At 39.7% G+C, this 25037-nt stretch overlaps 2 protein-coding genes and 1 long non-coding RNA gene across 5 annotated transcripts; 2 read left to right on the forward strand and 1 right to left on the reverse strand.

The window, feature by feature from the left end:
• Positions 1–1498: 1498 nt before the first annotated feature.
• Positions 1499–19260, reverse strand: LOC132973359 (probable E3 ubiquitin-protein ligase HERC4). 3 transcript variants are annotated; one of them, XM_061036788.1, is made up of 22 exons: positions 19041–19260; positions 17443–17578; positions 17261–17337; positions 16816–17043; positions 15682–15773; positions 15448–15575; positions 15121–15275; positions 14710–14765; positions 14470–14561; positions 13029–13088; positions 12782–12875; positions 10905–11085; positions 10392–10552; positions 8867–8935; positions 8657–8758; positions 7612–7752; positions 7156–7322; positions 6957–7023; positions 5998–6068; positions 5637–5820; positions 2074–2176; positions 1499–1988 (listed from the first exon to the last, which is right to left on the reverse strand). In XM_061036788.1, the coding sequence occupies exons 1-22, from the start codon at positions 19258–19260 to the stop codon at positions 1756–1758; spliced, it is 2817 nt and encodes a 938-aa protein (XP_060892771.1). In that variant the 3' UTR covers positions 1499–1755. The 3 variants fall into 3 exon arrangements, with proteins under 3 accessions (XP_060892771.1, XP_060892770.1, XP_060892772.1); XM_061036787.1 differs by having other exon boundaries at positions 12782–12878; XM_061036789.1 differs by lacking the exon at positions 8657–8758 and having other exon boundaries at positions 12782–12878.
• On the forward strand, positions 8347–19486 carry LOC132973365 (uncharacterized). The gene is made up of 2 exons (XR_009672993.1): positions 8347–8722; positions 19154–19486. It is a non-coding gene; the product is annotated as an uncharacterized LOC132973365 (long non-coding RNA).
• A 3883-nt stretch (positions 19487–23369) lies between these two features.
• LOC132973361 (histone H2A-like) lies at positions 23370–23980 on the forward strand. The gene has a single exon (XM_061036793.1). The coding sequence runs from the start codon at positions 23531–23533 to the stop codon at positions 23915–23917; it is 387 nt and encodes a 128-aa protein (XP_060892776.1). The 5' UTR covers positions 23370–23530; the 3' UTR covers positions 23918–23980.
• Positions 23981–25037: the final 1057 nt, after the last annotated feature.

The raw sequence follows: 25037 nt of genomic DNA on the forward strand, positions 1-25037 counted from the left end.
GAAGCTCACACACCCTGCTTTTGTTCCTTCAGTGAATATATCCAAATGTTCATCCAAATTTCACTATCTCAATGAAATGTTTCACTAGGTCTCCTTGTTCTCTGACGATAACTGACAGACACATTAAATATTCTGTGTACTTTTGCAAATACCCTACAGGGTTGTCCTCCTTATCACACTTTCTCAAATACACACACATGTTCACAAAGACAAACTCACACAGAGAGACACTTTAGTGTTCATAGCCGTATGGTGTGCTGAAGATTTGTTTATAAAGTATGATATACTTTGACACCATGAGGAAAGTTCAGGAGATACAGAGCACTTAGGATGTGTGAGCTTCATTGTTTTGAAGAGCCAATGAAATGTTTTAATTAGTCAATAACCATCTTGTTTCATCTTTAGTGGACATATCTCATTTAAAAATATGAACATTTTTGGTAAAAAAATAAAAAAAGGTTAACATTTCAATATATGGTGAGATGAAGATTTTATGTGAGCAGTGTTTTCAGAATTTATTTAACTGCACAAGAGTCCAAAAGCATTAAATACAATCACAATGGGATTGTGAGTCATCATTAGAGAATTTCAGTTCCAATCCTATACAGATACTGATTGGGATGTTTTTATTATCATTTTGTTGTTATTGGTATTATGAGTGAGGTTACACAACAGTAAACCCTGCATTGCATTGTGCTGGCTTCACATACAAACAGGAAGCAGCAACAACTGTCAGGTTTTCAAAGTAAAGCTTTTAAACTGAATTGTAAGAATTGCACTTTTGATCATATAGGAGCTGTTCCATCTTGTCTGAACATCGTCATGGAGACGACTTGTGTACACGTCTTATAGTTCAGTCTGAACGTCTTCAAAGATCAGTGATGTGGATTGAGGCCATCAGTCTGATATGCCATACGTAAATTACGTCAATACCGGACACTGATATAAGATCCCATCTCTAGTCATCTTCATTTTATTTTCCATTTCACAATCTGGTAAAAGGAGTCACATTGTATTTCATTCTTAAAGAATAGCAGAGTATAATGACTAAACTGAGTGTGGCAGTAGCTCAGTGTGTAGGGACTTGGGTTGGATCACGGTATGCAAATTGGTCTGGTTGCTGAAGAAGTGCCAGGTCCCGTCCTGAGTACTGTGAGGTGCCCTTGAGCAAGGCACCGAACCCCCTACAGCTCAGGAGGGCTCCCTGTGAGCAGCTCCCTCTGACATCTCTGCATTAATGCATGTCCATAGTTTGTGCATGTGTGTATTTCAGGCCTCAATGCTCTGGGATTATTAAAGTAAATTAAATAAGTATTAAAGTTAAAATAGCTCATACATCATATGAAAAATAGCATACAAGAGCATACAATATTCAATATTTTCTTTTTGACACCAGCAAAATATCTGCTCTTGTTTGAAACTCTTATAATACAAATAAAAAGAGTACTACATACTGAGAATGTGAAATAATAAAGAGTCAAACATAATAGACCTAAAGCAGAGATGAAGCAGTGACTTTATGTACATCGTATTCTTCAACAACTTGACATGTAAAACCAGAAAGTTTTGAAAGAGATTAAAAATCAAGAAAAGAACCAAAAGAAAACATGATACTGTCAAACCTCTCTAGAGCATTAATTTAACTTAGTGTATATTTAAATAGTATAAAATAAAGATGTTTCATTTGGCAGGTTTAAGAAATAAAAACAAGAACTGTCAAATATGTGCAATCTTTTAAAATAAGCCTTCATAACTTTATTCTGCAGTGTCTTTTTTCCCGAAGCCCCCTTTGTGATGAATAGCCTGCAGGAGCTTGGTCTGCATCCTCTCCTTGATCGGGTTCCTCCGGTAGAGGGGCAGTAGTAGCAAACTATAGCAGGTGTGGGACTCTGGCCGATGGGTCTCATTGGAATCAGGAAGGACAGCGACTCTCATCCTGATGCTCTCCATACCCAGGAAGGGAAGGCGGTCGAAGCCGGTGAGAAACACTTGAAACAAAAATAAGAAGGAGATCGTGTTGATCTTCTTCAATTTGAATTAATGATGATAATCACTGTCACGTGTAACACTTACAAAGGAATTTCTTCTTATCCTCGGCTGTCAGATTCTCAAACACCTCCCAGAAGGTAACGATGTTTGGATGCTCAGCATGATAGAGTCCTTCATAGACTGTGTTCTGTTTGAAAAAATATAAACAAATATAAGTAGAAATGGAATAAAAGGTTCATAAAGGGCCATGGTCCCGAGGTAAGACATGACTTTAAAAAAAGACGAGGAAGTAGCGGACAGAGCCACAGTGTCCGCTATATGATGACGCTATAATGAGAATATTTGCCTTTAAATCAATGCTACGTGTAGTTCAACAGAATCACAATGTCAACAAACGAGCTGAGAACAACATACTGATGAACAGACGATGTAATGCATGGTGATCGTTGCTGTCGAGTGCAGACAGTTAATGCACTGGCTCCAGTCACAGTATCACATCCCTTCCCCCTCCCATTGGTTTGAGCTAAATTCTCCTGAGAATATCTTGCTCCGTTCTCACATCACCCCTCTTGGACTTGCTGCAGAAAAAATACTAGGGGTCTGGCAGGAGAAACTCCGGGTGAAGTCTGAGTGAAGAAATTGGCTGTTTGCGTTCACACATACAGCTCCTCCAGGAAATATCAGGACTTTTTCAGGACTTTTCAGGACTTTGTGTGTAAGCCCATTATGGTTGCTCATGCATGAGCATAAGCATTGCGTGGACGCAACTGTTCCTCAATTCAAACAATAGCGGCAAAGGGTTCATGTTGGTCCGATGCAGAGGTAGAGTGTTTCCTCCTAATTTGGACAGACAGGAATATTCAGGCTGTCTGAACTCATTCACTATTTAGTGCACTATAATGGTAGATAGACTTAGACCTGTAGTATGTCAGAGACAACCAAGAGTGGAGACAACAAACAAATGAGTATTGACAGAGATGAGCGCTGGCACGCTGACACCCTCATGTGGTCTCCTTGGGCAATGACACACACAATGCACATCACATTGTAAGACTACATTTAAAAATAGTAGGTACAGGCAGCTGATGTAGGAGTTACAGGAATAAACCACTACATGGTTAAACCCAAGAACAAGGGACACGCCACTTTGCAGCAATGACCGAATTCTGATTGAGCATAATCGTACCCTGTATGGTCCAGTCATTATATCCCACAATGCATTGTGAAAAGTAGTACACAACTGATGGTCACTATCCAAGTAATATACTTTCATGCATTGCGGTTCAAGATTTTGCGAGTGGAAAGTGGTGTTTGACTCGACTGCAAGAAGAGCAACCACCAAGAACACAGAAACATAAACATTTCATATATGGTGGCGTTTACTGAAATCTAGAAGCTGTTTTATTAATAATGAGTAAAAGATTGTCAGTAGAGTAAGTGCAGTGGAACTTTAGTTTGACCTAATGATGATGACAGACACCACACCAGAGTCTATGTCGAGTTTTGGTTTGTCCATATGTTAAATCGTTCATTGATAACTTAATATTTTATATGTATTTTTTATTTTCTTTTACCTGTTTTGTGAAAATAAACTCAGAACGAGATAAGTTATCGCTGGAATTCATGTCGTTATTATTGATCTTCGGCCAGAATTATGCTGCACAATTTAGTTGTCGGTGAGTGAGAAAAGTAGTGTACGAAATGTTTTTTTTTACCCTGCTGAATGAGTGCACTATAGTCAACTAGATTTTACTCCCTATATAGTGAGTTAGGACCCAACCTCAGAATCAGCTCGACACGAAGGTCTCCGGGCAAATCTGCGACTATCTAGTATTATGATGTTGGGGTTTGTTCAAAGGACAATGGGAAACTAAATCCACTAAAAAGCACCATAAAGACTAATTTAAAAAAACTCCAACTTCAACTTTCTGATAATCTGACAACACATCGTTTACTCATCGTTAAACTGTTGGCAGTAATGTAACACAAAAAGATTAATGGGCTGAGCTAATATGGCTGAACTGGTCATTTCAATATAGTTTAGTCATGTTACTTCTGTCTCTTTGGACACATGTTTACATAACTACATTCTTTAAACAAAAGAGTAAAATGAGTAAAGATAAATCTAAACAAAATTTCTTTAGACTTTAAAGATCACATATTATCCTTCTTTCCAACAAGTTTAAATAAGTCTCAGAGGTCCTCAAAACATGTCTGTTAAGTTTCTTGTTCTAAATCCACTCTGATCCTGTGTTTGATCATGACTATAAACCCCTCTATTTCAGTTCTGCTCAGAACAGACTGTTTCTGTGTCTGTAGCTTTAAATGCAAATGAGCCACGCCCCTCTCTGGAATGGCTTGGGTGGATCAGGCTTTCTTGTCACGTGCCCTATTGTTTACATTGGAAATGTAGTCTCAGGGGACAGAACAAACACCTAGCTGTGGGAGTGTCACCCACCTGGGGGAGGGGTTACTGCCCTTTGTGATGTCATGAAGGGAAACTCTCCAAATGGCCTGTTTGAGCACACATTTTCTGAAAAGTGGAGCAGGCAAAAGACGGAGAGGATGGACTTTTCTCATCATTGGGGGGTTTGTCGACAGACTAGGGACACTGATTAGTGTTAGAAAAACATGGTGAAGTCTATTTTGCATGATAAGGGACCTTTAAAGTGCTGTCTTTAAAGGGATACTTCACCCATTTGCATTAAGCTTTGTATCATTAGAAACCTGGTAGTATTTTTGAATGGTCGTGCATCCCGTCCTCATTTTCCCCTGAGATGGGAAATCTTTGTATTTCTGACTCTGAAAAGGAGCTTCCAGTGATGCAAAATGACGATTTTTGCGTCACTGAAAGCTGTTGTGGTTAGCGGGGTGAAACTACAACGCTAGTTCCTCATATTTTCGACCACTGAAGCTACAGACCAATCACAGATCAGTGGGTGGGAACTCACTCGCAGAATCGAAACTTAACCTCCGCCATATTGCTTGGAAGCTATGCTAACAGGCTCTATGGAGGAAGCTGATAATGGCAAAAATATATAAATATAGCAGCGAGACGGCTGCTGCGACAGGCCGGTCTTGTGCTTTGGCTGCTGCGGCAGCTGGCCGCCACTGGCCGGGGCCGCCGCAACACAAGACCGCCACAACACAAGACCGCGGTGAGGACGAGGAGCCAGGGCTGGCTCGAGCTGGGGCGGACTGGTAGTGTCGGTGCTCTCACTGTTTGTCTATGGACACAGACATAGAGTCTGTTTTCTGCCAGGAACTTACAAGATCAATTCTGGAAGAAATCTCTGAATCAGTTGAGGAAACGGTCTTATGTGTTGAAGTAAATATGTCTGTAAATGTTTTTATTACTATATTTCTACTGCTATACTGTATATTTTGGAGAAACTGTAACGATCAAATTCCCCTCTGGGATTAATAAAGTATTTCTGATTCTGATTCTGAACTAGATGACCTTAGTGGGAGTGGCCTGCGGTGCTGTGCATTCTGGGATTTGGTGTCTTTCATCCACATGAGCCATTTTCTGCCTTTTCTCGGCCAAGAAGGCACCAACTTCAAAATGTATTTCACATTTCTACATATATGACCCAATGTCAATACAGATTCATGTTTCAACGGGTGAAGTATCCCTTTAAGCCTACCTGCTTGAACACATCCCAGTCGTAGTTTTCTTGGCCCACCATCACAGCCCGCAGGTCCTTTGGTTGGAAGAAGTCCACCACGTCGTAATCACACACTTTGAAGAACCCCCTCTTGAACTCTTCAAACACCCTCTCCACTGATTTGTTGAAGGCATAGTCAACAAAGGTGTTTACAAATTCTTTTCTAGTTGGAAAAAGAGAAAATCATTGAAATCACAAAAGCTGCTATGACCAAGTGCTGGAGGTTTTTTTGTTTTTATAACTAGTACAGTTTCTGTTCAAACAAATGATCAGTAAAGTAAAGCATCCCAAAAGGTTGTGTTGTAGACAATCTATAGACAGCAGTTCTGTATAAACATACTTGTTTGATGCTGTGACAGGTTTTTCAGATTCTGTCGGATCAAGCTCAACTTCCTCACCATCCCATGTCACCTGCAAGGAATAAGAGTTACAGTCAGATTGGAGTACTTCAGGTACATGAATGGATCGGGTTTTTAAAGTATCCTGTTTTTGTCTTTGAGCATAATTTCCTGATTTTCAGAATCCTGATTTTGCTACCTGAAGAGCTCAGAAGGAAAACGGGATACTTGGGCATACGCCTTACCCTGGATTCTGACAGTAGCTGACTCCTGCCTCAGCCAAGTGACTTTTCAGCAAGGCAAACATGGCAGTGGCAACTAGAGTGTCTTACTTCTGGAGCAATGAAGAAACTGAGTTTTGTCTTTCGGTTTCTGCAACACAATGTTGGATTTAATAGTGCTAAGCCCACAAGGTGGTCTAATCTGTCTCAGATTTCAAAATTGCTGCATTTCATGTTTTAAAAAATAAACATCACAGGCTACTGCGCAGTAATCAAAAACTGGTATGCTAGTATTAATCATGTATACAGGGATATGAAGAAGATGTCCTTTATTAATCTCACAAGGGGGCATTTCTTTTACACTGTTATTGAGTCATGCTGCACACACACACATCCACGAACAGGATCCTCTGGACATGCACTAATGGAGACATGTCAGAGTGTGGGGGGGGGGGGGGGCTGCACATGAAAGAGCGCTCAAGCAGTTGGGGGTTTGGTATCTTGCTCAAGGGTTACCTCGGCACGACTTGATCCGCACCGGGATTTGATCCAGTGACCCTCTGGTTCCCAACCCAGGTCCCCACAGACTGAGCTAAAGCCGCTCGAATAACCCGGTTTCTCTGTGTGCATGTAAACACCATATCCTGAATATGATCAAAACTGGGTAAAGTCCAGGTAAAAACACTGGGTGATAATATGGAATAAAAACTAGCCGTCATTCTGTGACATAATAAACCTACATTAAAAGTGATGTATAGGCTTTCCACTTCATCAGGGGTGTAGTCCTCAAGCATGCAACGCAAAGACCTGAAGACACAATAACAAAATAAAATAACTTAAAACTGCATGACACAGCGAAAAGAATATGTAACTGTTCTCTTTACAGTGTTAGGTAAAAACATAAACAATAAAGCTCTGCAGCATGATTTTGAATCTTACTCTCCCATCCCAGGGTCAAACTCCTTCAGGTCATCCAACGAGGGTTGGAAGCAAAGCAGCTTCTTGAAGAGAACCAGGGGGAAAGGCAGGTGGATGATGTTCTTGTTGAAGAGAGCCAGTCCACACAGAATGCCAAAGAGGAAGTAAGTCTTCTCATCCACTTTTGGCTTTTTGATTGAAGACAAGACAAGGATTTTGAATAAATCAAGGAGCTTCCAGGTTTTAAATGAAAACAGGACATAAACCCTTACAGCATAGTTTCAGAGCGGAGCAAAACTGTTCGATGGGGCGTCAGTCATCAGTTAAAGGTAGAGTTTTACTTGATCATTTTTAATTCTCACTTTCATGTGCAGTCATTTGCAGAATTGTATGTTAAAGTCAGAAATTCTTTAAATGTACTGGTCAGCTACAAATGGGATCATTCAGTAAAAGCAAGAATTTAACACCTGGTTTTACCTTGGAAGGGAACCAGAGCAGAGTCTTGCTCTCGTTGTACTTGAACATTTCAGACTCGGGAGCGATCAGCTCATCGAACATGTGCAGGAAGAGGTCCTTATTGTTGACAAGCATAAACTCACTTTGATCCTTAAACTGCACCTAGGAGGGAACAAACCATATATTTTAAAAGACCCTGCCCAAGTTCATTTTGAACCAACTGAATGACTATCAGGGTTGATAAATAAACCTCCATGAAAGCTGGATGAGATCATTCTTTGGTCTGAAAACATAAATTACACATGTACAGGACAAGAGCAGAAGAGAGAGAGAGACATACCGCTTTTTGGGCGTCCAAAGTGGAGACTGAACTAAATTTCCTCAAAGGAGCTTTTAGTAATTATTCACAAAAACCTTTCTAATTTGTATGCTTCTAGGAAAGTTACATTCAAACATACATTTCCATTTATATTAAGTCATCAAAACAAAAGCAAAAAAAACCTAAGTCTTTAGAACAATTTAGCTTGCAACGTGTTATGGCCTTGCCTGTCTGTCTGTCTGTCTGCCTGCCTGTCTGTCTGTCTGCCTGTCTGTCTGTCTGTCTGCCTGTCTGTCTGTCTGCCTGTCTGTCTGTCTGTCTGTCTGCCTGTCTGCCTGTCTGTCTGTCTGCCTGTCTGTCTGTCTGTGTGGCAGGCTCTCCAGTCCTGCCTTCCCGTTACCTTGTCAAGCCTCTCCTCCTCGTCCTCCTTACTGCACACCTGTATCCCATCTATAATCAAGTCTGCAGTGTTTAAACCATGGCCTGTCCTCCATTCTTTGACACATTGTCTACTCACCCTGAGTGGTAGCTAGAGTCTGTCCCTTAAATTAATACGTTTTTCTTTCTGTCTTTTTTTTTTCTCCTGCCTGAGTGTTTTTGTCCGCCCGTCTGCCACAACCTCTGGATTATCCACCATTACTGCTTTGTTTTTTTTGGTCCATAAACCAGCTCCTGTGTTTATTGTGTTGCTCTTGGATCCAGTCCTTCATTTAAATCACAAACACAAACTTTTGTTTCATCATTTACCACAAGCCCCCTGCGGAAGTCCCAGTGGTCGGCTGCAGCGAGTTGTTTGAAGGTGTCCTCCACTAGGTGAGTGCGTCTCAATGTGAGCAGGAATTCGTCAGACTAAAATATTTAAACATTAAATAGTTAAAATATGTTTTAAGATAAATGCTGTAGCATTAATGTATACCGGCAGGATAATTGTTAGTCTATCCCTAATACATTCTGTACCTTCAAGATGTTGGCACAGCTGTAAAAGACCTCCACCTTCTGAACCAGAGGGAACACGTCTTTGTTTGCCTGTAAAAAAAAAGACAAACATATCAACGACTGAAGACGCTACAGGGGAGCTCATATTGGGTCGGGGGCCGGATTCACATCACTATAACTCAACACATGGCTATATAGGCTGCTGTATTATTATTTTCTAAATAAGCTACTTGAACAGAGAACTGTATGTTAACAGTAACAAAACAGGTCAGGCATTAATCATTATGCTATCCTTGCATAATATGAGAAAGATCTATTTCAAATATGATTTTTTTTTTTAGCATTCACTAAAGATTAATTTATAAGACTGCAGGAATCAGATTTAAAACACAAAATCTGTCATTGCAAACTGCATGTTGGCACATGGAAATAATGAAATGTACCACAATACAGAAGAAAACAACAATATTTATGTTTTATATTGAATTTTTTTTGAGATGACTCACTTACATATTTTTTAATATTGCTGTTCAAGTTTATAGAAACCTAGAAACGGGATATTCTACCTGCCCTGGGATCAGTGCATTAATAATACAGAGTACAGTGGAGAGAGAGAGACTGCAGATGTGTGTGTGTCAGGCCACAGCACAGTTTGCACACGTTAAGATTCATTACAGATAAAATCTTTCACCGAGTGTCTTTGATGCAAACTCAGTCATCTTCAGGTATTTCACTGCCAAGCATTATAAAATGATAAAATGTTTCCAGCCTGTGCGTGATATCGCTTTCGGATGAGAATGAAATGTTCAGTTATAATGACATTTTTACAGTCTGAAGAGAGCTGGTGATACAGGCGCAGCAGGCTACTGCATTTAAAAGTGATATACGCTGAAACTTTCAAGTGATCAGCACAACACTTCTGGGTGACCTATAAACGAACCATCTGTAAATCAAATCAGTTATTATTCATTTTACGTTACTGTTTTTACAATAACTGGAGATAACATAAGTTGGGAGATGCCAGAGCTCAACGCCGGACACCCACTCTGGATGTGAGGAGACGTTACGCACGGCGGAGAGGGGTGTTTTTTTTTCGCCCAGTTTGTATCAGCATATTACCCTTTTATGTTGCTATACATAGTTTATTTACAAATCGGTGAAAATATTTATTTTAAGAGAAAAATTTCTTTAAAATATTTTTCAAAAACGTCTCGCAGGCCGAATGAAACCTGCTGTTGAGCCAGATTCGGCCCACAGGCCGCATGTTTGACATCCCCGCGCTACATGGCAAAATGGACTTGAGCTTTTCTAGCTTTCTGATAACTCAAAGCTCTCAGAGAAAATATTTTCATCTTGTAAAGTCAGACATAAAAAAATTGCCAATTTAAAAAGTAATCTCATCTCTTATTTTTTCAGTCCCTTTTCTAATCCAGTGAGGATAAGAGCTTTAATTCTATGACACCCCTTACTTACTTTATATAGATAATTTATTTTCAGTTGTAGTTGATACCAAATTCAAAACTTGACACTAAAACACAACACTGACTTTGTAGAGCAGCTTGAGGGCACCCAGCAGGACACTGACTTCTTGGTCGTGAGGTAACAAAGGGAAGATTTTGTGCAAGAATGCCCAGATGTTCAGGGCGTTTTTAAACACCAAGATGTGCTTCGTAATCATGGTCCGAGTCAGGGAAGACCACCAGCTCTCTGCAAAAACAAAATAACACCGACACTGTATTTAATAAGAGAACATCAAGTCCAATTTTCACGCTTTTTAAAGTTATTCAGAAGGAAACATCAGTTTTAACAACTCATGATTTATTATAACTATGTAGTATATTTTAAAAAAGTGTTGTGTAATAGGATGTGTTAGAAATACTAAGCACATGGAGGGAAATATAAACTTTACATCACAGTTCAAATATTCAATCTTTTCTTTTTCATGGTTGTATTTAACATTGATTGTGTAACTTTATGTTTTTTAACTCTTGACAGTAAGCTCATGATTCATTACACATCTGACCAAACCCGTGACAATAAAAGTACAAAAGTTATTTACTTAGTGTTTTGCGATTCTTCAAACTCAGATCTGCGATAAATTGGGCCAAAGGCAGCACGATGTAAAAGACAGCAGAGCCCTCTTGGAGGAGAGGGCATGTCAGCAGAACCATCAAGATCTCCAAAGACTGGATGTCATTTTTTGAAGCCCAAAGTAATTCAACCAGGTTGTTTAAGGTTACCTGAAAAGAAATGAGCATTATTAGATAACCTGACAATGTTTACACAGCAAAGGTGTTTGCAAAGGGATAAACCTGTGGCTACTGCCTTTCTTTAATCTCAGAGCCTTTCAAGTCACGACGATTTTAAAATAATTTTTATTTTTATTTTATTGCACTTAAAAAGCAAAGCAAAACAAAAAAACACAATAGATCAATGGAAAAACAGACAGTACATAATGATTAGTTAATTAACAAAATATACAATTTGAAAGAAATGTGCTGGAGGAGCCAAATAAACCCAGAGGGGCTTGTTGAGTGGCCCTCCTAAAGAGAAACATGTAACACAGAGACATATTATTAATGTAGTCCAAGCAAAAACAATAAAGCTAACAAGAACACATACTCAATAAGGTGTAAAAGAAAGCAAAACAAATTAGACAAATTAAAGAAGAGGAAAATAAGCTCTTATGGCAGAGAATGATTATGATGGCGCATTGGTTAATTGGCCAAGCAGGAAATAAATGGTTTCTTTTTTAAGTAAGTTGAGGCTGGTGCTGTTTCTAATACGATTGGGTAAATTGTTCGAACAATGAGGTCCTCTGAATCTGATAGAGAATCGAGACTGCTGATTATGGGTGCACTCACACTAGGCCAAGTTGCCCGTTACCTGAAGCACGATTGCCCCCCCTCCCCATTCCCCCGTTGGACTGCACTCAGGGCGCACTCACACTAGGCAATCTATACCGTGCCTAAGCATGCTTCACCCTAAAGTCCAGATCGTTTGACTAGTGTGAGTGCTCTGATCTGTGCTCAAGCACAGTACAGTTCCTTGGCCCTGGCATGCTTGGAAGAGGTATGTTTCAGCACGGTACAGTTCATGTGCGAGCACAATCAACAATGGGTACAGAACATGACAGCCTTCAATATGGAGAATTCTGGAGTGTTCTGGCAAAAATAACTCAAAATAAACAAAGTCAATTAAGTATCTGTCATGTTCTCTGTGTTGTTGTCTGATGTGCGGACGCAGACTTGACTGTGCGTCCCTTTTTAAAAAATAAATCTGAGTCTGCCTGCCTTGTAAACTAAGCATGCTTCATGATGACGTATGCATGTGTTGTATTCCTACATTATGTACAAGAGGTAACCGTGTTCAGGCCCAGTTAGTTCTGGAGCAGTGTGAGTGCAGGCCAGCAGGGGAATGGGGAGGGGGCCAATCGTGCTTCGGCGCGGTACGGGACAACTTTGCTCGTGTGACCCTCTCACTGCCCCTACCTCTTGTACATAACATTGTAATACAACACATAAAGTATATGGCTTAATGTGACCATGAAGCGTGCTTAGTTTACAAGACAGGCAGATTGAAAAAATAAATAAATAAGGTAGCGTGGTTGAGTCCGCATTCTCAGAGGAGAACAACACAGACTGCATTTTGTGGCTATTTTTAAGTCATTTTAATCAGATACAGCCATAACACTCCTGGATTTCTCGATAATGGAGGCAGAGATCGATTACTTCATGTTCACATTGTGTACCTGTGCTTGTGCTTGTGTACAGTGCTGAAGCACACTTCTTCCAATAGTGCCAAGGACAAGTACTGAGCACTCACGCTAGTCAAACGAACCAGACTTTAGGTGTTAAATTTGCTTTGGCACAGTACAGATTGCCTAGTGTGAGTGTGCCCTATGTCTCTCGATGAAAAACAATCTATGTCCTTAACTGTTTGTTTGATCCATGGTACTGCCAGCAGCTGGTTGAAGGCTCTGCTGGCTGCCTCAAGGTCCACAGTCAGGGCACCTGCTGTTTTTGGAGACCTACTGACAAAGAGCAAAGTATTAAAACAAAGTTAAAATGGTAAGAGTTAATGACATTCAGGTTACATATTTACTTTTTAAGTTTTCTTTCTGAACATCAGAACTGATTTGGTACATTACATCACAAACCGCTGCAGCTGATAATCGACTCACTTTGTCTTTGTGAAACTTGCAACAAGACTGGAACTTGTAGAAAACATTGAACATATTTCTCTGTTGAATAAAGAAAGAAAGAGATACCTTAGGTACACACCAGAGTCGTTTTTCATATGTGAATTCATAAATGAATTAATTACTTTCCAGATTCAATAACGCTGTTACAATGACTGACATTTAAAAGTCCACGTTACTGGTTACTTTATGTGAAACAGCCGACAACAAGCGGGCGAGGTTACTCTAACGTCAGCACAGTAGCATCCAGAAAGAACGTTGCACGTAGTGAACAAACACGTTCAGCCGTGAGCGCTCTGTGTCAGAAAAAGTCTGTGTGCAGGAAGGATAACTTATCTCAAAAGAACGAAGCACCGAGCTCAACAACAACACGCTTCTACTAAACTTTCTGTCAGAGAGCCGACACCCGCAGATACCCAGGAGCAGCTCACGTTAGCTCTGCAGACCAAGGAGGAGACACTCCAAACAGACAAGGCTTAAATTAAAACACGGCCTGCATCACGATGTGTAAGCTGGACTATAGACTGATAGACAGGTTTGATGTTGACGTCATGCTGTTGAGTCTGTGGTCTTCAGAGATCTAATCGGTGAAATACCTACATATTGAAAATGACTAAAGTGTTATTTGAAATGTGCGAGTTGTCAAAGCAACACTAAAGGGATACTTCACCCATTTGCATTAATCTTTGTATCATTAGAAACCTGGTAGTATTTTTGAATGGTCGTGCATCCCGTCCTCATTTTCCCCTGAGATGGGAAATCTTTGTATTTCTGAGTCTGAAAAGGAGCTTCCAGTGACGCAAAAAGACGATTTGTGCATCACTGGCTGTTGTGGTTAGCGAGATGAAACTACAACGCTAGTTCCTCATATTTTCGACTACTGAAGCTACAGACCAATCAGAGATCAGTGGGTGGGACCTATTATGTTTCAACTTCAAACTGATATGGATGAAGGGGATTTTGAAGGTCTTGTGCTCGAATCGGATGTTCGTGGCTGTCTCTACGAGCCGCTACATTGCGACTCGAGAGCTGCTGCCGACTCAGCCGGCTCGAGCTGGGGCGGACTGGTAGTGTCTGTGCTCTCACTGTTTTCCTATGGACACAGACACAGAGTCTGTTTTCTGCCAGGAATTTCCAAGATGCTGATTCCTTCTGGAAGAAATCTCTGACTAAGTTGAGGAAACGGCCGTATGTGTTGAAGTAAATATGTCTGTATATAAAGCCCTAGCTTCAGTGGGAATATTTCTACAACATATATGACCCATTCATGTTTCAACGGGTGAAGTATCCCTTAAATAATGTATTCATTAATATGAAGACTGACGCAAATAAAGTAACGCTGAATTGACTTTCTCGATGCAGTTTGATAGTAATAACGAGTAACTGGTAGTTGTACAGACAAGATAACATTCTGGATAAAGACCTCTTTGCCTCGGCGTTCTCCGGTATCGCAGACAGCCATTGTTTCAGTTTTGTCTCATCAAGCCTTCCTGTTATCTGTCCTCTGTCCGAGCTCTGAAATACAGACAGATGATATATTCTTACAGCAATCAAATTATCATCAGCTTTGTTTACAAGGAAACGTAAGAGATAAATCATTTTTAACACAAAATGTGCATTATCTGAAAAAAACAACAGATGTTCTGAGAGTTGAACACATTACCTGCGTGGGTGACGAGAAAGCAAAGTTTGTGTTCCAACCAGTCGATATTTTCAGGTCTGCAGATTCAGATGAAAGTGAAATAAAGAAAAAGACTATTACAGATTATTAAAGAGACGTTATGTAAATCTGCCAGCCGTCTACACTCATACCACAACATGGTAAATTACTTGATACCACTGTTTTTTCACAGATTTTACTCCCAGCTGATGCACATTTCTGGGGAACTTTGCAAGATTCAAGACCCTCTTTTTATGAAAACTATAATCTAATCATCTTTGGCAGCCACCTCAGAGGAGCAGTAGGAAGTGCTCTGCTTTATTATTGAATTCATCTCTACAATGCTGATAAGTTCTGTCACTTTCCTCCTATAAAATCACAGCAGAGTGCATTGATCTATAAATACATTCATACCTTCGGGTTTGGCGGCTCCATTGTCACTGGTCCATGGAAGTTGTACTTGAGTGGGCGTCAGACAATCACCTGTTCCTCCAGTCCCAATTTGACCTTTTGCCCCATGACCAAAAGCCCACAGTCGGCCAGAGGAGCCCAACACCAGGGTGTGACGTCTGGACGTCAGGAACAGGAAAGGTTATTTAGTGATTAATGGTCGATCTCACGTACTTTAATGTCAAATTCAACATCTCAAGGTAGACATGGCAAACTCTGAAACACCTTTATTTACAAAGTCTCCTTTAAATCAAACGGTTTCAGTGATTCATCCTCCTCATTTCTTTTTACCTGCCACATGAAATCTGTGCGGCAGATCCGTCCAGACCGTCAACCAATCTAGGAGCCTTTTCATTGTCAGTGGAGTTGTGACCGAGCTGACCGTTACTTCCTTCTCCAAAGGTGAAAACTCTGCCGTCCTAGAAAATCACAGCATTGGAAAAGAAAACCTTACATTGTAGTTATCTTTACAATGTGATAACTTTGAACAGCATATCTGAGTGAGGCGTGGAGTGAGGTTTGTACCTTTGTTAACACGGCAGAGTGCGCCTCTCCACAGCTGATAAAAGACACATCCAGAGGTCTGAGGGCAGGAGCCACACAGATGTTGAACTTGCCTGTGATGACGACATTTAACACAAGATGGAAAGAATGTTTGATGTGCCTCTGGTGGAAACATTATTATTCACACGTCACTAAGTCAAAAGATCATTAGAAAAATAACCTAAACAACACTTTCCCGTCTGGTGTGAAATAGTCAGTTTTCATGTCTATTTTACAGCATTGTATCACGTGTTGTTTCTTAAAAGCCTGACCAGGAACAAGGACTGCAAATTAGCCTAGTTACTTTATGTGAAACAGCCGACAACAAGCGGACGAGGTTACTCTAAGGTCAGCACAGTGACATCCTGGGAGAAAGAACAGGCTGTAAACAAAAGGCAGGTGATCATTCAGCAGTGAGCTTTCAGTCTCCGAAATACCGACATTTATTTTTCCCTGCTCGAGTTTAACAACAAGAATAAAGCGGTGAAAGTCTGAGAGTCTATGTGCAGGAAGAAAAAACATGTCTCGCAAGAAGGAGCTGCAGACACCAGAGACCCAGGTGCAGCAAAAACTGACTAACCAGGGACAAGGAAGGCAAATTACCCATGGCTAGAACAACATACAAATTGCATCGGTTGCACTTTGATTAGATGTAGCAAATCCTTCCCGCATGTCATTCCTCTCTTTCTCTCTCTCTGCCTGATTTCTGACTCTATATCCACTGTCCTGTCTCTCAAATAAAGGCATAAAAAGCCCATTAAAAAAACGTAAAAATAGTTCTGGGTATATTTAAGATCACTCTGTTACCAGAATATAACTGTAACTCAGGAGTGGAGAAAGCTGTGTTAAGTTTGACACAATAATATAATCCTGATACTATTGATCCTTACTAAATGTTCAATGAAACACATAAAAAAACAAACACAACAAACAGCTACTTGTAGAAGAGACCTCAGCAGCCAGCTGGTATTAGAGTAAAATCTGTGACTGTCTCTGCCTGTAGGTGGTGCTGACTGACACGTGTAGAAATAGTCTGATCATAGTCAATGTGCTCCACCTTTAGGAATAATCCTGAACAAGTGTGTCTGTAACCAAGTGAAGGAAGATTATTGGTACCCTTCTCATCCACCCTGTCGAGTCCCAGCTGGCCTGACTCGTTGGCCCCACAGCAGTACACCAGGCCGGGCAGTGTGAGGAAGAAGGAGTGGGTCGCTCCGGCTGAAACCTGGGTCACCGCTACACCGGTCAGAGCTCTCACCAAGACGGGTTTGTCCTTCAGTGACACGTCCTTCCCCAGGCCCAGCTGACCATGGCTGTTATGACCCCATGACAAGACATCTCCTCCTGTGAAGTTGGAAATGGTGGAGGAAATACAAATAACTTCAGATAGTAAGATTAAGATATGGTAACTTATAAAAGCAGATGGTAGAAACATGAATTGGATTTAACAATTTAACACAAAATCAAGTCAAAGCTATAAAACAAAAGATCCCACATTACAAGGTGTTAAACTAGAGCCACCACTATAAAACCACTCAAATGTTTATGTTCAATGTCTTACCTTTAGTCAGCGCCAAAGAGTGGACGTCTCCACAAGCCACTTGGATCACTGTTACTGGGAATGGTGTGGGTACCCGGCTGCATGTTGATAAGACAGAATAAGTCAAATATAAAATAAAAGGCTTCCTGAGGCTTTTCGGTAAAAGTGTTTATGCATTCGATATATATCGACTGAGATCATGCCTTGGTCTCTGCTGATTGGGTAACATGCCAAGCTGCCTGTCCCCCAAGGAGAACACGTGTCCAGATGCACTCAAAGCCAGACAGTGATCCCGACCACAAGCCAAAGACACCACATTACCCAGACCCTCCACACGACCTGAATCAGGATGACAGAGAGAAAAACAAACACAAATGTTTGAAATCTTTTGGTGTGTGAACAGCTTTAAAACGATGCTACACTGAGCAGCCCTATTTGTCTTAAATACAAATCTAAATTAGGCATCAAGTGTTTGTACCAAGACGCAACCTCCGGTCTTGAAAAAGGAAGCCATTGCAGAAGTGCAAAATCCTGCAGTGTGCGTGCTTGTGGCTGGCTCCAGGAACGCTAGAAGTCACGTACACACAACCGGTAAGAAATACTTTTTAACAGCAGAAATGATACATTAACATGTTTACAGCCTGGTACAAAAAAAATAGATCTGATTAGTTATTGTCATCATGGGCACACACTGTTCAGGGGTTCATCAGTCTGTCATTAGGGTGACTGAAAGTTAGGGTGAGACAGGATTTCCAGCATGGCGGCTGCTGCCGATCAGTCTCCAGAGCGCCCTGCAGGAACAGATTGCTGACGTCACTCAGACCTCGTCCATTAATATTTAGATTTAGGCTACAGTTTATGGTTTTACCAGTCGTGTGCTTAATGATAGTTGTGTCAAATAAATAGTTTATTTTCCTCAATTTCTGAACAAATTTGACTTCCAGTACCCCTCAACTTCAGTTTATTCACATCTGTGGTGTTAACGAAAAATTTCATAATTAAAAATTTCCCAAAATCAGTCATTATGATACATTTTTATCCATTGAACTTAAATAATGTAAATAACAGTGGGAAATAAAGTTTCACCTTGACCTGCTGTATCAACATTTGGCTTTGGGGCTTACATTTAAAAAAAATCAATTATCCAATGTAAAAAGATAAACAATGTAGGCTATAGCACTGTAAAGACAAATGTAGTATTTTATCCACTCATATAAAACATTTTCATGTATCAACCTTAACTTAGAGAATCGCTTTATTGGATTCACCTACTCGCTGCTAAAATATAAAATAAAAAAAAACCCGGTTACAAATCAAAGCAAGACATGTAGAGACTGCCTCACTTAAATTTTCCGACTTTCCCACTTGCACTTGAACTCAGCACATGCTGAAGTGCAGTAACTTTCGATACCTCAGATGACGAAGAGGAAACGAAAATGAAACTTGACTCAGTTAATAAACCTATAGGTAAAAGATTTGCAGTGATGATGTATGACTGTTCATCCATACAACTAATTTAAAACAACTTATTTCTCAGTCGAATTTATTCTCACTAATTACTAAAACAAGCACAAGAGTTAGAAGTTAGCCCAACAACAATTCATTCAAAATACTCTGAAATAAAAAAACTTTTGTAAATAAATAAAGTAGACTACGTCTCCGTCATTATGTGTCTGATACTAAACTTGTAGCCGAATAGCCTACTATACCCTACTCAAAAAAAAAGAAAAGAAATAGTTTTTAATAACTTTTCCTGCTGCAAAGCGGTGTTCTGTCTACTAAGAAGTATTTCAAACTTTACCTGGAGTATTGGCATGTTTACGTTTCTTTCGTACAACTCGTCCCTGGGGTTTGAGACCACATGATAAAACCCATCCATCCTTGGTGAGGAATAAAGTTTGCTTTTCTCTGCAGCAGATGTCGGTGATGCCCCTGGGGACAGACCAGGAAACCGGGCTGAGGGCAGTCTGAGCACCGAACTGTCCACTGGAGCCGTCTCCCCACCAGATCAGCTGCACCATGATAACACCATGGACTGTAAATAATGACGAGTACACCTGGTGTGTTGATGGAATCTGTTGTGGAACGCCCTTTTGATGTTGCATTCAAGTGCTGCCGGGAAATATTACAATCGCGTCAAGTCTTTCAACTCTTATTGTGTGAGTTCAGGATATTGTTTGGATCTGTGATGATAGTTAAAATGGTTTTACACGACCACACTTGTTAAATAAATAAAACAAACTTGTTCCCAAAGAGCAAGAAATTCCGAAGCATTTCAAGACTGTCTTGTAGAGTAGCTATAGGCTATAGTGGTTCCCAAAGTGGGGGTCGGGACCCCTGGGGGTCACTGAGACAGGGGTCGAGAGGTGCCTTCCATAAGAAAATAAAAAAAAGTTTGCATATCATACCCATTATTGTGGAAATACAATTAAAAATACAAATTGTTAAGTAAGATTTATGCTGAAATGAAAGTGATGTGAAAACAAATCAACAAGCTTTCATGAAACAGGAGTCAGCTAGAGGAGCACCAGAGATTAGTAAAGAGAGGAGAGGTTGAACTTTCAAAGTTATATTTTCAGCTTTGTAATGGACCTGGTGCTCATTATGATTTTTTTGTTCAGGTTGAACCATTAAACACAAAATTGTAATCACCAATGATTGCCTTACAGATACTGTTTATCATGCTGATCTACTTTTATGGTGCTGTTTTATGTGGTGTGTGTTCATATTCATGATTTTTTAAAATATGTTGTGATGTCCTGTAAAGGTTAATGTCCACATGGATTTATTTTTTACATATTCTGTAGTATTAGAAAATGTAATTAGATGAAAATTATTGGCTAACTCTGGTGCAAGTTGAATTGAATTGTGTGCTTCCCCTGTAAAAAGAAAAGATCACCTCATAAGCTTTATGTTTGAAAAGAGGTATACATTTATATAAACTTTTTTCATGGACTGGATACTCTGATTTTCTGACAGTTGTTATATTCTTATAATAGTGATGTACAAATTTCAATTTGAAATTACCTGAACAATATCGAGCTAATACGACACCATTAAGAAATGATTTTATTTCAGATAAATGTGTCAGGATGATTTCGTTGTGCTGTATTTGTAGCACAAAAAGAAAGTGTATCTCAGTAAAGTGCTGGGTTGAGGAGTAACTCCATCCTCAAGGTCAAACTGATACTGACACTTAAAGTTACACTTTCAATAAAACATTTAATCATGTGATCCCCAGAAGTGTATAACAAATAGAAACATGTAGAAACATAAATGCATTACATGTTTCTCTGTGTGTGCTCTTTTCAAACTGACTGTCCTGTATTGTTATTTCATATTAGGGACTGAGATGTAACCAGATGAAAGGGACATTGCTTCTCTTGACTATTCTCATTTCTCTTTCCAACATTACAGCTTGGTAAATGAGATTAGATTTAAAGAAGTAAAAAATGTAGGACAGAGAAGATCAGCTTTCCCACCAGTTTCATGTCCAAGATGTAAGATAGGGATGCTTTCACACTGCATTTGGTCCTTCCTTTAGTCCGCCCTGACAGTACGAGGTGTGTAATCATCTGAAGGGCTCTGAAGCAAAGTGACTCGGGCCTTGTGCCACCACAAGTGTTGTTGTTGTGCCATCAGGTTTCTGACATAATTATCACAACAGTTTAAGACATCATTGTATCTAAAGGGTACCATCACGTTCCTCACAAGCTGGCAGGACACTGGAGTCATTTAAGTGCAGCCACTTTCACTAGTTTCAGCATAATATGCCCTTCTTTCCAAAGGAAGTCCCTGGAAAATGTTTTTCCAACATTCATCCATCTGAAAATATGCAGATAAATGCAGCAATGATATTAGAGAGGAACCACTTTGATTTAGACAAAATGAACAACTCTCGCTTAAATCTAACAACAATGGTGTGATTTTGGAAAGATCTTACGTAAGAGCATCAAGGTTAAAACATTTTTATTTCAGAACTGACTAAACTTTAACAGAATAAAGCTTCTTTTGGGTAAAAACAAAACAAATATTTTGCGGGTCCACAAAATCTGTTATCTCCTCTTCTTTGGAGCACTTCCAAAATTGATGACATCTTTGCTTTCTGGCTTTGGGAGCGCAGCTCATGATATCAAGTACTGATTGAACTCTCCATGGAAATGAATGACATACTGGAATTCTTATATTAGGTTATTGTCTTAAATGTATTATTGATCATACGACAGGGTTTTATGAATGTTCCCTAAGGTCCAGATGGAATCTGTAATACGCTGTATATGCTACTGGTGTACTTGGTATATCAAGGTATGCAAAGTGAAGGTACGCTACTGCTAAAAAATTGTCAGCCACTGTCGGTGACTTAGATGTGATCGAGAGCCTACGGTCGACAATGGTTTTTTCCATGCCCATTTGATAGATACAAGATTCACAGAAGATGGCCACCCCCGATGGACTCTTCTTCTCCCCTGACTTTTGCCTCCAGTGTTACCTCCAGAGGAATAAAAATAAATGATACATTAACATGTTTACAGCCTGGTACAAAAAAAATAGATCTGATTAGTTATTGTCATCATGGGCACACACTGTACAGGGGTTCATCAGTCTGTCATTAGGGTGACTGAAAGTTAGGGTGAGACAGGATTTCCAGCATGGCGGCTGCTGCCGATCAGTCTCCAGAGCGCCCTGCAGGAACAGATTGCTGACGTCACTCAGACCTCGTCCATTAATATTTAGATTTAGGCTACAGTTTATGGTTTTACCAGTCGTGTGCTTAATGATAGTTGTGTCAAATAAATAGTTTATTTTCCTCAATTTCTGAACAAATTTGACTTCCAGTACCCCTCAACTTCAGTTTATTCACATCTGTGGTGTTAACGAACATTTTCATAATTAAAAATTTCCCAAAATCAGTCATTATGATACATTTTTATCCATTGAACTTAAATAATGTAAATAACAGTGGGAAATAAAGTTTCACCTTGACCTGCTGTATCAACATTTGGCTTTGGGGCTTATATTTAAAAAAATCAATTATCCAATGTAAAAAGATAAACAATGTAGGCTATAGCACTGTAAAGACAAATGTAGTATTTTATCCACTCATATAAAACATTTTCATGTATCAACCTTAACTTAGAGAATCGCTTTATTGGATTCACCTACTCGCTGCTAAAATATAAAATAAAAAAAACCCGCTTACAAATCAAAGCAAGACATGTAGAGACTGCCTCACTTAAATTTTCCGACTTTCCCACTTGCACTTGAACTCAGCACATACTGAAGTGCAGTAACTTTCGATACCTCAGATGACGAAGGGGAAACGAAAATGAAACTTGACTCAGTTAATAAACCTATAGGTAAAAGATTTGCAGTAATGATGTATGACTGTTCATCCATACAACTAATTTAAAACAACTTATTTCTCAGTCGAATTTATTCTCACTAATTATTAAAAAAGCAGAGAGGAATTAGGCTACTTGTGTAACTCACTTAGAGTTAGCCAAGAAATCAAGAGATTTTCTCAAGAAAATGTTGTTTGTTGTCAATATATTTCGTCTTTTATTTTGAATTTTCTATGCCATCAAGCTAAGGCTACTTTACTTCCTGTTTGGACAAAGAATAGCTTTTATTTTGAAGGGAATTAATAAACTTCCGGTTTAAGGAACGTTGTCAAGGCGCTTGAATATGAAAAGATGAACTTGTTAGGGACAGAAAAGTAAAGGAATAGGCTAAATGTAAACAGCTAAAATGAACGGTAACAAGTCAAATGTTTATTGTTCAGCAATCCCCTGAGAGGCATTAAGCTCTTACGGGGGTTTGAGTGGTTTATGTGGTCTTTTGTGCTTCGAAATAAACATACAATCATCAGTTCAAGAGTCCAACTGTACAACTGGGCAATACCTTATCTTGTATCTGTAGCCTATCTGAACTTGTCTCATTTCTACACGGCCTCTCTTTATTTTAATATTATTATGGTTTATTTTTTATATTTATTGGTTTATTTTGTATATTGAAGCAAGTCTGACTATAATAAAAAACAAAAGCAAATATGTTAGAAAGTGCACTTTTACATTTAGAAGTTAGTAGCCTCCTGTATTTTGAAAATCCCCCAGAAGTTAATACGGAAGTTGCATAATAAAGTTCCGCTCCTGATTGGACGATACAACATACGCTAGCTTTGACCAATAACGTGTCAGCTAGGCGGAGCTGTAAGAATATATAAGCAGAGAGTCGACGGTAATGAAATAATTCACATTTCTTTTCTTTACAGAAGATAAATTCATATTGAACATGTCTGGAAGAGGGAAGACCGGCGGGAAGGCCAGGGCAAAGGCAAAGAGCCGGTCATCTCGGGCCGGGCTTCAGTTCCCTGTCGGCCGGGTCCACAGGCTGCTGAGGAAGGGGAACTACGCTCAGCGTGTCGGCGCCGGAGCTCCCGTCTACCTGGCGGCGGTGCTTGAGTACCTGACGGCTGAGATCCTGGAGCTGGCTGGAAACGCAGCCCGTGATAACAAGAAGACCAGGATCATCCCCCGTCACCTGCAGCTGGCTGTCCGCAACGACGAGGAGCTCAACAAGCTCATGACTAACGTCACCATCGCTCAGGGCGGTGTGCTGCCCAACATCCAGGCTGTCCTGCTGCCGAAGAAGGCCGAGAAAGCTGCCAAGGCCAAATAAGTCGTCATTCAACGCAACACCACAAAGGCTCTTTTAAGAGCCACACACACATCCTATCGAGTTTCTTCCTGTTAGTGTGAAAATTAGATGCATATTAGGAAAGTTCAAGGTGGTGTATAACCATACATGAGACTAACAGGCCACTTTATTCACATGTTAAATTACAAACGAATATGAAACACACAGGTGTCATATGACCGTAAACTCCATCAGGTAAAGATAGTTGTGCTGTCCATACTGAGCAATAGCAGAATCTCCGCCCATAATGCAGCAGATGAAACAAAGTAGCAAGGCCTACATACAGGGTGCATAAATAATATTTAAATTGAAAGACTGTGATGGTAAAGTTGAGGCTTTGAAACGTCCGAGTCATTGTTTTGAACTATTTCAAAACCTTTAAAAAGTTCCACTTCTAAAGTGTTGGAGGTAGAGGTGTCCTGTTCAAAACAGCGATCACAGTTATAAATGTGCAGTTTCATTAACAAGAACAGTCAATGCACAGATAGGCCTCAGTGCTTCTTGAGAACTGGGACAAAACATGTCCGTGACATACATTACAGTTTTTTAGCTAAAATTTGCAAAATATATGTAAAAAATAATAATACAAATCCTAAACAGGAAAAGGGTTGTCTTACATTTTGTTTTTATTCTAAATGATATGATATGTGACCAGTGCTTAGAAAAACCCATGTCTGGGAGCAGATCTCACCACACTATAATACTTTAAAAAGTCCAAAAAGTAATCTAAAATTGAACTTTATCATTATTAGGTGTAAATAGTATAGTATTTATTTCACAAGCATTAAAAAAAAACAATTTTGAAATGTTTTTAATGTACTTTCTGGTCCAATGAAGATGTGTTCAGAGTTTTTGTCAACACCGTCAGACTTTTTTTAAATTGGGAAAATCAGGATAATTTAGGGCAGCTATATCTCAAAGGACCCCTTTCCCTCCTCCCTGGTCTTCCTTATGCCATGAGAAAATTTTAGTTCTGGTAAGTTTTTAATAATACTTTGTATTTCATATCTATTTACTAATGTGCATGTGTCACAACGATAGCTTATCAACTCCAAAATGACTAAAAGTCAACATCTGTGTAAAGTTTTCTGCAATATAGCCT

Source organism: Labrus mixtus, chromosome 4 (genome assembly GCF_963584025.1).
Source record: "Labrus mixtus chromosome 4, fLabMix1.1, whole genome shotgun sequence".
NCBI lineage: Eukaryota > Metazoa > Chordata > Actinopteri > Labriformes > Labridae > Labrus > Labrus mixtus.